General features: G+C 40.3%; 1 protein-coding gene and 1 long non-coding RNA gene across 8 annotated transcripts in view; both read left to right on the top strand.

The window, feature by feature from the left end:
* LOC106813164 overlaps window positions 1-2313 on the top strand; it is a 3845-nt gene extending 1532 nt beyond the window's left edge. The window contains exon 3 of the long non-coding RNA XR_001394434.1: window positions 2193-2313. This is a non-coding gene — a long non-coding RNA (uncharacterized LOC106813164). The remainder of the gene's footprint in view (window positions 1-2192) is intronic.
* Window positions 1-8507, top strand: part of LOC106813162 (apoptotic chromatin condensation inducer in the nucleus-like) — a 29727-nt gene extending 21220 nt beyond the window's left edge. For all 7 annotated transcript variants that reach the window (XM_014817228.1, XM_014817227.1, XM_014817226.1 and 4 more), the window contains 2 exons: window positions 7122-7238; window positions 7814-8507. In XM_014817228.1, the coding sequence (XP_014672714.1) occupies window positions 7122-7238; window positions 7814-7873 (177 nt within the window). In that variant the 3' untranslated portion in view covers window positions 7874-8507. The remainder of the gene's footprint in view (window positions 1-7121; window positions 7239-7813) is intronic.
* Window positions 8508-12793: the final 4286 nt, after the last annotated feature.

Genomic DNA, 12793 nt, shown 5'->3' with positions numbered 1-12793 from the left:
TGATGAGGCAGGCTAACGCATATTTATAGCCAGCCCCTGTCCATTAAAGTGGGTGGGCCAAGCTTTGAAATGTGCCACCACCTAGTTTGACAAATTTACACCTTTAATGGGCAACACCTACGCATATGTGTGTATAGAATGTGCGTGTTCCTTCGATCAGGTGTCCTGGAACGAGTGTATTCGCTGGTAGCAGGATACTCATCTCCTGTTCCTGAATGCTTCTCTGTCTTACATGCAATTAAATATCAATATCTGTAATGTCTACTTGCAGTGATATAACTGATATGGAAGATGGGGGATTACCCTATTTGTGAGCGATTTGACCTTGTTGTTCGAAAAACTAGTTAGGGACAATCCTTCAAGTTATGTAATGTAGTCCAATGGAAAACGTAATTCACTTTATGGTATAATCGCATCAGAAAATGTTTGTTTTTCGGAATGCGTTACTTTCCGTAATGCAGTGGTGTTACTTTGGTTGTTACTACATTTAATGAACGTTACTGTGAAGCTTGAAAAACTAACAAGTGTAAAATCCAAATTATCGTATAGGAGGATTTTTCTGAAACATAAAAGAAATAGAAGTTGTTTGCTATTGCGGAGAGCAAACCTAGCGAGCTAATTCACCTGTTATGCTAATATCAGCTATATATATATACATTATGGGCATATAAACCCTGGAGCAAACAACAGTAAACACTGCAAACCATGTCTTAGTTTTAGTCGAATTAAGGTCCACACGTGGTTTTATTGTTGTTTGTGCTAGGATTTTTATGTCATTGATTATATGTTACTATACAGGAGTTTTTTTTTAATGAGGTCAGGCATTAACTAGCTAGAAGCGGATAATGCGCGTGATGTGTGTGCATACGGTGTATCAGTGCGAGGATATTGGTGGGGAGATCTACGTGATCCACAGATACTTACTAACTTTGTGTAAGCACAAACTGGAACAATTTTGTAATACGAATATATTATATAGTAAATTATATTAATATTATAGATCTTATAATCCTGGAGAAACCGCTTGTGTGTTAATAGCTGATGTTTGACCACTGCTGACAGTACTGCCTACTTCTAGCGTCAGATTGCTAAATGATTGTTATGGAAAATCAGCAATAAAAACGAGTAGAAATTCATTTCTAGCAACATTCACCTGGAGGATACCTTAAAGTTATCTAAGGTTATCATCATCGGTGTAGGGTTCCCTCTATCAGTACACGTTGTAAAACGCGAGCATGGTCCATGTCTAACACTACAGTTCATATTGATAGGTGTGACGTTTCGTTTATTAGCGTGCATACTGACGTAGTACAGGATGCAGACCTGTAGAATCGCAGATCGTCCGTTAACCGTGACCGTCGTCCGTCCGTCGTAGAGCGTACGGTGCGTCAACAGTTGGCAGCGAAAATCTTAACCCGTCGACGTAACGGTCACGATATTCGGGGTCGTTGGGGGGGACGTCAAAACGAGGTTGGATGTTGGTCGAAGTGGAGTCAAGAGGTTCAAGAGGTCAAGAGGTGTAAAAGAAGGGCGAACATTTCACGTCTTCCACTTAAGGTATAGGGAGGAAATGCTAGATTCGGGCAAATCAAACGGCTCGACCCTACGGCTTCGTGATAGTCGTGTATACGCATCATAGGCACGGAAAAGCCACACATGTGCTTAAATTGGAGGTCACAGTCAAAGGTCAATGAGGACCGGGCAATTTTAGGACATTTTCCTGAGCGGACACTGGTCTGACGGAGCGATCTGAAAAACTTTTTTTGTTTCACGCGGTGACCTAAGTCATTTTTATTGGCTTTATTGAGAAGGACCATGAAATGTCCGCTTCTGCCTGACATGCAAGAGTAAGTGTCGATAACTCTTTTGACCTCAAGAGGAGGGTTACACCATGTTTGTTCACTGTGCTGTTAGAAAGAATTTGACTGCCGGGGTTGCTAGTAGAACATCTATATCATGCCGATGTATGAGGCTTTACAATGTCACAGTGAAGATTTCAAATTTATGCTAAAATATTATAATTTCAAATTATAGCTCCTTAAATCGTATAATTTCTACTGGCATTCCTGATCCTGTCAGTATTTACATGTACGTATACCACTGCCAGTGGCCACGTGCCAGTGCATGTGGCGGTGATTAGCTAGCCTAGCTCGTGTAGTTTTGCCTGCATCTAATTGGTTACAGGTGGCCAGCTCTCGATGGCAGCCTGTAGCTTGCGTAGGTAAATGGATGAGTGCTTACGCTATTCGTCTTGCAACCTATATGTTCTACTACGTACGATGGGAGCATTCCATCTTTTAATGCTGAAGACACTTAACACGTACGCGCTCATCCTCGTGGCAACTTTCATTAACGATCCCCAACGACACATTCCCTTGAGAAGGTTCCTGCTACCATCCCTCGTGCATCCACGTTTCGGCGTGTATGTGAAACACATATTGGCTAACAGGTTTAACAGAACCACTACTCCCCACAGCTAGTCACCGGAGAGACTTAGATAGCGCTGCGCTCTGGTCGGCACTTGTTAATAACACGCGCCGTGTGATTCCATCATGGGCGTGTGCCTTATGTTGACGTAATGACAGGCTATTTCACATAGTTCACGATGAAAATACTATTCGTGTAGTTTATATAAGCCCAACCATGCACACCCTGTACGTGTCCTCTGACCAGTTTTAACTTTGACCTTGACCTTGACCTTGACCTTCATAATATTTCCCTTCCGCTCTATAACTCGGCCCCTAATTGACCTAGCGCGACCAAACTTCGTATACTTACACATCTCTTGGGGAGAGCACGGGGGATACATGTAGTTGGCAACAACTGCCCTTTCTAGTTTCTTAATGAGGGTCAGCATTATGCCTAGAAGCTGATATGCGTGATGTGTGTGGCATACTGTGTATAGTGCGAGGGATATTGGTGGGGAGATTCTACGTGATCCACGAGTACTTACTAACTTGTGTAAACAAACTTGACAATTTTGTAATGAATAAATTATAGTAAATTATATATAATATCATAATATATATATCCTGGAGAAACGCTGTGTGGTTAATAGATGATGTTTGACCACTGACAGTACGCCTACTTCTAGGACGTCAGATTTGCTAAATGATTGTTACGAAAATCAGCAATAAAAACGAGTAGAAATTCATTTCTACAACATTTCACTGTGAGGTTACCTTAAAGTTATGTAGGTTATCATCATGTGTAGGTCACCTCTATCAGTACACGGTTGTAAACCGAGCATGTCATGTTACACTACAGTTTATTATAGGTGTGGGTTATCGTGTATTATTAACACGGCCGTGTGATCCATCATGGCGTGTTGCCTTATGTTGTAGTAATGCAGGTAATTTCACATAGTTCACATGAAAAATACTATCGGGTAGTTATATAAGCCCAACCTGCACACACTGTTAGTGTCTCTGACCAGTTTTAACCGTTCACGTCCAAGTAATAATAAAACATTACTGTTTAGTGTTACGTACGCTGTTGACTCAAATACGTGGCTAAAAACTGATTTTACATCATTACCTAGTAGTGGAATTACATAGCTAGGGGCCCTAATATATTAACTGTGAGTGAGGGTAATTAAAAACAAATTGTGTGATCTGTAGAAGTAGATGTTGCGTACCAATCAATAGTTGAGAAAGTTGACACTAAAAAGGTGCTTTCTGCTCTGTACTGAACACGAAAATGGAGAAAGCCTTACCTTAGTAGCGGTCGCCCACACTGACTATTTTTTAGCAGGCGGATGGGTTGGCCCTCACCGCTTCACGGAAGGGTTTACACTAATAACTGTAGACCATTGTAATGCTATGAATTTTTAGCTCATCTGACATAGTCAGATGCAGCTTGTAGAATCGCATGATTGTGCGTCCGTCCGTGCGTGCGTGCGTCTGTCTGTGCGTCCGTCAACAGTTGGGCACAAATCTAAACGGCTCGACGTACGGATTCGAAAGTCGGGACGTAGGGGGTAATCCGAAAACGAGTTGGGATGGCGAAGCTTATGGCGGGTTAAAGGTCAAAGGTCAAGAGGTCTAAAAGAAGGGGGAACAAACATTCCCTCCTTAACTTAAGGTATAGGGAGGAAATGCAGAATTGCGGCACAAACCTAAACGGCTCGACCTATGCTCTTAATATTCGGTGTATAGTGTGATGGGCAGGAAACCCATCACCAGTGCAAAATTGGTGAAATTGAAAGGGCAGTTTCCATATCAGATATTTTCTGAGGACATGGCCTAACAGACAGAGTGAACAACTTTTTTTGTTTCAGCGCTGACCTACCATTTTTATCACTTTATTAAAAGGACCATGAAATGTGCTTTCCACTGACATGTGAAGAGTAAGTGTCTGATAACCTTTTGACCCTCAAGAGGAGGGTTAAACATGGATTCCTGAACTGCCTCAATGATGTCACAGTGTTCTCATATTCATGGCACATCCATAATCTAGAAAGCCAATAAGCCTGGATAGCCGAATGGGTACAGCACAGGATTACGGCTCAAAGGTCCTTGAATCGAATCCCATCAGATTTTTTATTATTTACCTGTTTTCTGTATTTTTCTATCTTTATCCATTTAACTATTTTTTTCCAATTAACGCAAATATTTACATGATTTCCTCAAGAGGAGGGTTAAACATGGATTCCTGAACTGCCTCAATGATGTCACAGTGTTCTCATATTCATGGCACATCCATAATCTAGAAAGCCAATGTCTGGATAGCCGAATGGGTACAGCACAGGATTACGGCTCAAAGGTCCTTGAATCGAATCCCATCAGATTTTTTATTATTTACCTGTTTTCTGTATTTTACTATTTTTTTCCAATTAACGCAAATATTTACATGATTGATTTACAACAATTTAATAACAACAAATAATTTTTACAATTAATTTTTTTTTTTAAATAGGGTTAGGGGTTAGGGTCACAATGCACCATAAAACAGGAGTTTCAGGCACGCGATTTGTATCAACCAATGGGATTTGGGAGGTATGCAGAATGCAGAAGGTTGCTGAAATGATGTGTACGCAACTGCGTATCTGCGCCTAACAAATGTGTCACTACGCACGACTGGAATTTTACGTTCATAACCGTAGCAACACACCTCAGATGAGCCCAGTCGCTCTGCGGCTCTTGTTAATCTTGATATGTGCATAATGCAGTGATAGGCAGTTGGAGCCTTCGCCCGTCACTGTAAACAACATGGTATAGCTCTAGCCATCTCGTCATGGTCGAATGACTAAAAGCCTGCCTGCCGCGCTATCACTGGGTCAGCGTTTTAATTCCTCGCGGCAGTACACTGTAACTGTAAGAATAGTTTTCCGCATAAGGCAAGAAGCAGGTTATGTGTTACCCGTACCGCGAGGTGATGCCTAGTGCTAATACGTGCAGTCCGGACAAATCGTGAATAATTAACTCATTTCAAACATGAGAAAAACTACATGTTTCATCATCAGCATAATATTATGTCACTTCTGATTATGTCGTATTGTATGTCAATAATGTCATTGTCCCACGTAATTGCACGCTATCTGTAGACAATTCAATTGCTATAAATGTGTTGACACGCTAAAGTGCCGCTGCTGCTGTGAACCAGCCAACTGGTTACTAGGTTGTTCGGAATCCAGGAAGTAAAGTTGAACGTACATACGTGTGTTTTGGTGGCAGTCATCTTCACCGTTTTCAAGCTCGGGGCTAACAGTGGCAGGCGGAATGTGTGGGCCTGCTGCTGTGCAGGAGAAATGAGAATGTGAGCGTCTCAGTAGAAATTCAGTCTAGTAGGAAACGTCAACGTAGAAGTACGACACACAGAAACATTCATCAGCACTTACCGGTCATTCGTTGTTTGCTGTACTCGTTGTGCAACGTGCAGAAAACCACCAGCTGTGTCAATTGAGTGACTGCGTGTTTTCGAGGTTTGGGTGCTAGCATTTCGTGTTCGGCAGTGTAGGCAGTGAATGTCTATTAAAAGGTAGAAGTGTGTTAAACCATAGGTCGGATTTCTTTATATTATTCTACATGTGTCTGCAAATATTGAGCGGAATGGATATGGTGTGGATAAAGACGGATACAGAGCCACCTCTGTATTGGCGTCCTTTAAGTGAAGAAGAGGTACTGTTATGTCTTATGTCTCATTTTATTATGTCTTCACGTGTACGTGTACAACTTCATGCAAAACATTTATGCTACCAATAAGAGTGCTTTATGTTCCAAGCACAATTGCCTATAATCAGTCATACACTGGTGATTTAGCATTTGAACATTGTATTATATAATACTGCAATAATTTTTATGCATTTCGTATGCTTTCTTAGCTCTTGCGCCTGGTTTGCATACCTGTTCAGATGCATACATCAGGCATCTATTATCTACTCGTTTGGCATTTTTGATGTTCCTGCAACTGTAAGAGCAGTGTGCTGTTGATGGATATGGCTGACCCAGGCCTGCAAATTATTTGTTTCATGTTAGTGCCTGCGCACTACACCAAGTTATGTTCATGTATACTCTCTGTCATCAACGAAGTGCGTGATTAATAGTTTATAATATTGACGTACACGTACTTAGACGGTTATGATTTTATTGTCATAAGCTCACTCTATGGTCTGAAGAAACTTTTTGATGGAAGTATTACATTGATGGAAACCTCGTGATTGGTTCAAGCTTCTGTTTCGGAAAGGGGCAAAAATTCCACTTTTCAAAAGCATCTTACAAATTAATGTGCAAAGACTTGCTTCCATGAAGTGTCAAACGAAAGTAAACAATAATCACATGGAAAGATGGTGACATTCCAGATTTACCAATTATATACCAATACCGATTTATATCACATACCAGGTTTTTTCAGATATAACTACATATATTTTTGAAACTTTAAATTCTTTAGGTTTTAAATTTTTTGGTATATATTTTAAGAATGTTTTGCAAGATATAATGATATCACCCCTACTACTGAAGCCTTAAAGTTTACTCATAATAGTTCACAAGTGTGAATCTCTTCGTGTCTACCTTACTGGGTGTTTAAGAGTGTAGACCTTTGGATTTAAAAGTTTTAAGTGGAAGAAAGTTGATAGCATCCTGTATGAGTAACTATCTGCATGCATTTGTTTGTTACAGATTGCTATAAAGGAGAACGAGCGAAAGCAGAGAAAGGAGGAAAGAGAAAAGCGGCAAGCTCTTATGGAGAAGATGGAACGTGAAAAGGCTGAAGAGTCACGACGGAAAGAGAGAGAGGTAAGCCAGAGATTCAAGCATTATTAAGTGGTAACTATTGTCAAGTTTAATTGTTCAATTATTGTTGCTGATTATTGTTAATTATTCTGTCTTCATTTATTATTATTTATTGTTGTTGTTGTTGTTGTTGTTGTTGTTGTTGTAATTGTTAATGATAATGATGTTGTTAGTTTCTTTATTGTTTTCCTATAACAATGATCCAACTATGTTAAAAAAATAATTCTGCTAAGAAAAAATACGTAGTTTTTTTGTCGTGATCTCAATGGCAAGTCTAGTGCTGTTCGTATTCACTACTACATACGAATTAAGCAATCTCCTAACCTGAGTCATGAATAACATGAAGAATTCTAATAACATTAACTTTGTATGTTGGTGAAGTTGTACGTGTTGTAAGCAAACTTGCAAGCAAGGCAGCTGATAATATCGAAAGAATGTTCATGTAATAAACATGAATGTATTAGCTACAGGCATCCCGCCCTCATGTCGCAACGTTGACATCTTTTAACAAAAGCTGGCATTCACGGGGCGAGGACGAACAGCTTAGCGATTGACGGTGATTGCGTTGTTGCTTACAGACAAGGCGCCGCAGTCGCAGCAAGAGTCGCAGTCGCAGTCGCAGCAGACGTAGACGCTGAGCGGGACTGCCATCGTCAGCACGTACATGCCCAGCAATGCTTGCAGTACGTCAGCGCGTAATGTATCGCTGTGCTCTGCCAACATGGATTCATGCTAGCCTACATGCGTGCCAGAATGGTGTGGGGTCCAGCCAATAGTGGATATGGCAGTGGTGCGACAGGTCGCATGATAGATACGTGACTGCCCCCGGCAGTGAGAAGCACAGAGGATCCGTGTTATCAAAATGACACTCGTAGTTTCTTCTAATATCTCGCAGTGAGGAAAGTGGGAGTCATTAGTTGCTGTAGAGTTCCTTCCCATTTGGAATTCAAAATTTGATTTGGTCATCTACTTGTGTTACTGTAGTTACTAGTGCCGCAAAGATTTTCGTGGAGCTGTTTGATGTTCTCCTCTGCCTTATCAAGTATTTAATTTACATGTGTACCCTACCCACTTTCCATTAGTTTACCAGCATTTAAATCGGGTGAGGTTTGTAAGGGATTATTCTCATTACCAACAAAAGTTTGAAAGATGAGTTTACTTCATGTATACACATGCAAAGTCAAATATTGTGTGTTATTTAGCAATTATTCGCCGAAGGCGTGGTGAATCTTGTTGAATATTCCCCGAGACGAAGTCGAGGGGATTATTCAACAAGATTCACCGAGCCTGAGGTAGCCAGCTGCCATTAAGTTGGGTGGGCCAGCTTTGAAATGTGCCACCAACTAGTTTGACAAATTTACACCTTTAATGGGAACACCTACGCATTATGTGTGTATAGAATGTGCGTGTTCCTTCGATCAGTGTCCTGGAACAAGTGTATTCCTGGTACAGGATACTCATTCCTGTTCTGAATGCTTTCTTGTATTACATCATTAAATGATCAATATCTGTAATGTCTACTTGCATGTATAACTGATATGGAAGATTGGGGGATTACCTATTTGTACGATTTACCTTTTGTTCGAAAAACTAGTTAGGGACACATCTCAAGTTATGTAATGGTAGTCAATGGGAAAACGTAATTCACTTTATGGTATATCGCATAGAAAATGTTGTTTTTGGAATGCGTTACTTTCGTAATGCAGTGTGTTACTTGGTTACTACATTTAATGAACGTTTACTGGAGCTTAAACTAACAAAGTGTAAATTCCAAATTATCGTATAGGAGGATTTTTCTAAAAGCATAAAGAAATTGTTTCTTTGCGAGACAAACCTAGGCGAGCTAATTCAGCTGTTATGCTATATATCAGCTATATATTATATACATATGTAAAAATTTTCCGCGACAAAATTTGCCGTAACATTTACAAATCTAGCCGCCATTTTTGGCGCCACTACAATGTAAACCCTAGAGGTGATTATCAAAAAATAATCACCTAGGTCTCGACCAATCAGCGCGCAGGATTTCCTATAATCACTCGGGCGATGATACTAATTGGTTTTAATTACGTTTTCCTCTCATGCACTAAGGTTTTAATTTAATGTTATATACCATAGTAGTCTTCGGTCTGCATACCATTTGCTGTTCAGCATTCTCCTATATCCCGGCAAACAATCACCCGTGACCGTCACGTGAGTGCTCTTCTCTGTCTCTCATCTCGTGGGTTCTTTACAGATTTCAGACTCCACAATAGCCTCGATCATACCATGGCTCATATTTGTTCATTATCTTCTTCAATCAGCCTGATTGAATAATGTTTGCCAGTAAACCGATTTTTTCTTTTAGATATATTGTTTTCCAGCAACGAATTAGGTTGGGATATTTGGTTGAGGTGTGTCTGTTTGATCATTTAAAAGAATATAAATAAAGAAAGGGGTGTAAATTTAACATATTCACTGTTATCAAAGCCATTTCTTTGTTGTCATTTGTCATCAATTTAGGCACCTGGTTGGATTTTAGAAGTAATGCTACCGGTACTGCTATATATATTATTATTCGGAAATGCGTAACATAAGAATTTGTCTTGGTTTCCAGGTTGCATACACCTTTGGTAGCACTGTAATCCCGTTACTGTGCGAGGAATTGTGCTGTTAAAAGTATGTGTGTAAGTGTGTGTGTGCATGCGTGTGCGAACTGCACTGAACTATTACTGGCACCACATGCTTTTGAATAGATTAGCAATTAGATAAAAAAGGGTCATTTTTCAACTCGGTATACAAAAATACTATTTATAATGTAACCCAGACTTGCAGTGCAAATTTAAATATACGGGGCCATGATCAAGAGGTATAGAAACGACCAAATATTGAAAGGTTCTCGCTGTTTATTATCAAAAATTATAGTTATTATTGTGCAACTTATGTGAGCATATTCCATTTTATTATGTTTATACTGTAATACACTGATAAGTGTTGTACAATGGCAAAGTTTTAAGTAGTAGATGTTTTACAACAATACTTCCAGAAATAGCAGAATTAGCTGAAAACGTTGCAACTGGTTTTTTCTTTCTGTATTACAGCTCTGTAATTTCTGAATACTGTAAAGGTTAATGCACGAATTATTAGCTGCAAGATAAATTGACTTGATTGTAAGGCAAGTGTTTGTAATTCTCATGAACATCAATAAAGACGTATTTTAAAACAAAACAACCCGTGCAAGCTCTTACATACCACCTGTGACATATTCTGACTACAATGTGCTGCCACATCTTTCGTAAGCACATAGTTTACCTGCGATATAGGCCTACTGTATAAAAACATTATTTTAATTAATTTTTTTAATTTTAATTATAAAAAAACGTACAGGCTTAACATTGTTATTAAGGATACTCGCCACCTTTTGCACGGTTATTGCTCTAATGGAGATTAAACGTTTATTGGCGAATGAATCGAATCAATCACTTGTTTTATAGTACTATAACAGTAGATGTTTCACATACGTTCACCCATTTTGCAAACGATCATCGATCATTGTGAAAAATAGGAAAACGCTGATTTCTCCGTTTAGATTTCTGACATAGTAGCCGATGTATAAATGGATATTTCTCTGTGATTACAACTCGGATTAGTTTAATTTTACTCGTTTTAATGGTAACATATTGCTGTAAAAAAAGTGCGTCAGGGATTGTTATTAAGTGCCGTATTTTATTAGTTATGCCTCTATTCGCTAAAATTTTCAATTCTAACAACTTGATTTTTAAGCAGTTTTTTCCATTTTTCTCGGTAAATATGAAACTTAAAGAAAAATCCTGACGCACTATTTTGGTCCAGATTGTGCTTAACATGTGGCAAAAATTTTGTATCCTCACTCTCTCTGGTAGTTGAGAAATATCCAAAATACCATTTTTACTTAAAAATTCAAAATTTTTGTGAAATTTCATGAAATTTTTTGGCTTGAGCATAGAGATATATCTCCTCTATAAATAAAACGGGCATCTCTATCCTTGAACCACTTACTGTGAGATATCCATGACTAACTGGCACCACTAAATTGGTAATATGTTTCATGCACCTTGAGAAATTGTAAGAACTTACGAGGTTACCACCGCACTGTCATGCAAAACGCGCGTACGATGTGTACTGCCCCCGGGGTACTGCCGGAAGGTACCCGAACCATATCAAATAGTGACCAGGGTACGTTCCGGCAGTACCCTGGGGGACATAGACCCTATGAGCGTTACTAAGCTATGTGTCAACAAACACGCGCCTAAATGCAAGGTGTGTAATAAGGGAAACGGGGCTATTTCAACTATCACTGGGAGATGACAGCTGTAGGAGGGTTGATGCTGAATGATACTGGCTTAGTGAATATCATGAAAATTCTGGTTGTATCATGTCTCTGACGTCATCAGTGACGTCAGCTGCTGCTCACTACAGCTAATAGGGTCTATGCCCCCCAGGGTACTGCCGGAACGTACCCTGGGTACGGTCCGGTATACCGGAACGTACCCTGGTAACTATCTAGCTGGTATGGTCAGGGTTAGGGTTAGTGTTAGGGTTAGGGTTAGAGTTAGGGTTATGGAGTAGGCGTAGGCGACTCCCTAGACTCGTTAGTGGAGTAGGCGAGGTACTGTCCGGCATATTAGATAGTAGTATTTAGTACCAGGGTGCGTTCCGCTATACCGGACCGTACACAGGGTACGTTCCGGCAGTACCCTGAGGGACATAGATCCTATCAGCCTCACTACACGTGTACGCGGGCAATCAAAACGCTCTAAAAGTTCACATGTACCGTTATATGGAGAAATTAGCATATACAGAGGTGGCACATAGTGTTAGCCATCGAATAAAGTCGAAAATGAAAAATCGGTAAAATTTTGCCTAAAACCTTGACATAGTATAACGGTCGACCTCTGACAACGCTGGTTTTCTCAGTCCACAATAACGTTTTGTTCGCGATCAGGCAATACACACACCCCCTCGCGCACGCATACACACCAAGGGGCACGCACGCACACGCGCACACACACACGCACGCATACACGCGCGCACGCACGCACGCACGCACGCACGCACGCACACACACACCAACTGCCAAGTTGCGCCTATTTTTGCTCACAGCTCTCGTATTCGCCGTCTCCAGCCAGCGATAGTAGCTAGCTGATAGATTGGATCATGAGTGTCTGATAATATGTGTACTCTATTACTACTGACTCTATTATAGATGTCTAGGTAGAGTGTATTATGACACTCCTGTTTCAATGTTAGCTTAGAACCTAGACTGCACTTCGATCGCTCCGATCGCACGTCGTTTTTGACAGTCCGAGACGCTGATAGTTTAGCGGCAGCCGATAACTTGTTATTTATCTATGTAGGGGTGAAAGAAAATAAAAATGTGTTTTTAATTCAGTGCTGATCTGTACGTTGTTCATGACCAATCTAAGAACACACACATAGAGATGCTCTATAGACGTGTCCACTACATCTCAGCTCTCCCCACGTCTCTCTCTCTCTCTCTCTCTCTCTCTCTCTCTCTCTCTCTCTCTCTCTCTCTCTCT

Source organism: Priapulus caudatus, unplaced genomic scaffold (genome assembly GCF_000485595.1).
Source record: "Priapulus caudatus unplaced genomic scaffold, Priapulus_caudatus-5.0.1 Scaffold731, whole genome shotgun sequence".
Taxonomy (NCBI): domain Eukaryota; kingdom Metazoa; phylum Priapulida; class Priapulimorpha; order Priapulimorphida; family Priapulidae; genus Priapulus; species Priapulus caudatus.
This window is presented reverse-complemented; position numbering and strand designations above follow the sequence as displayed.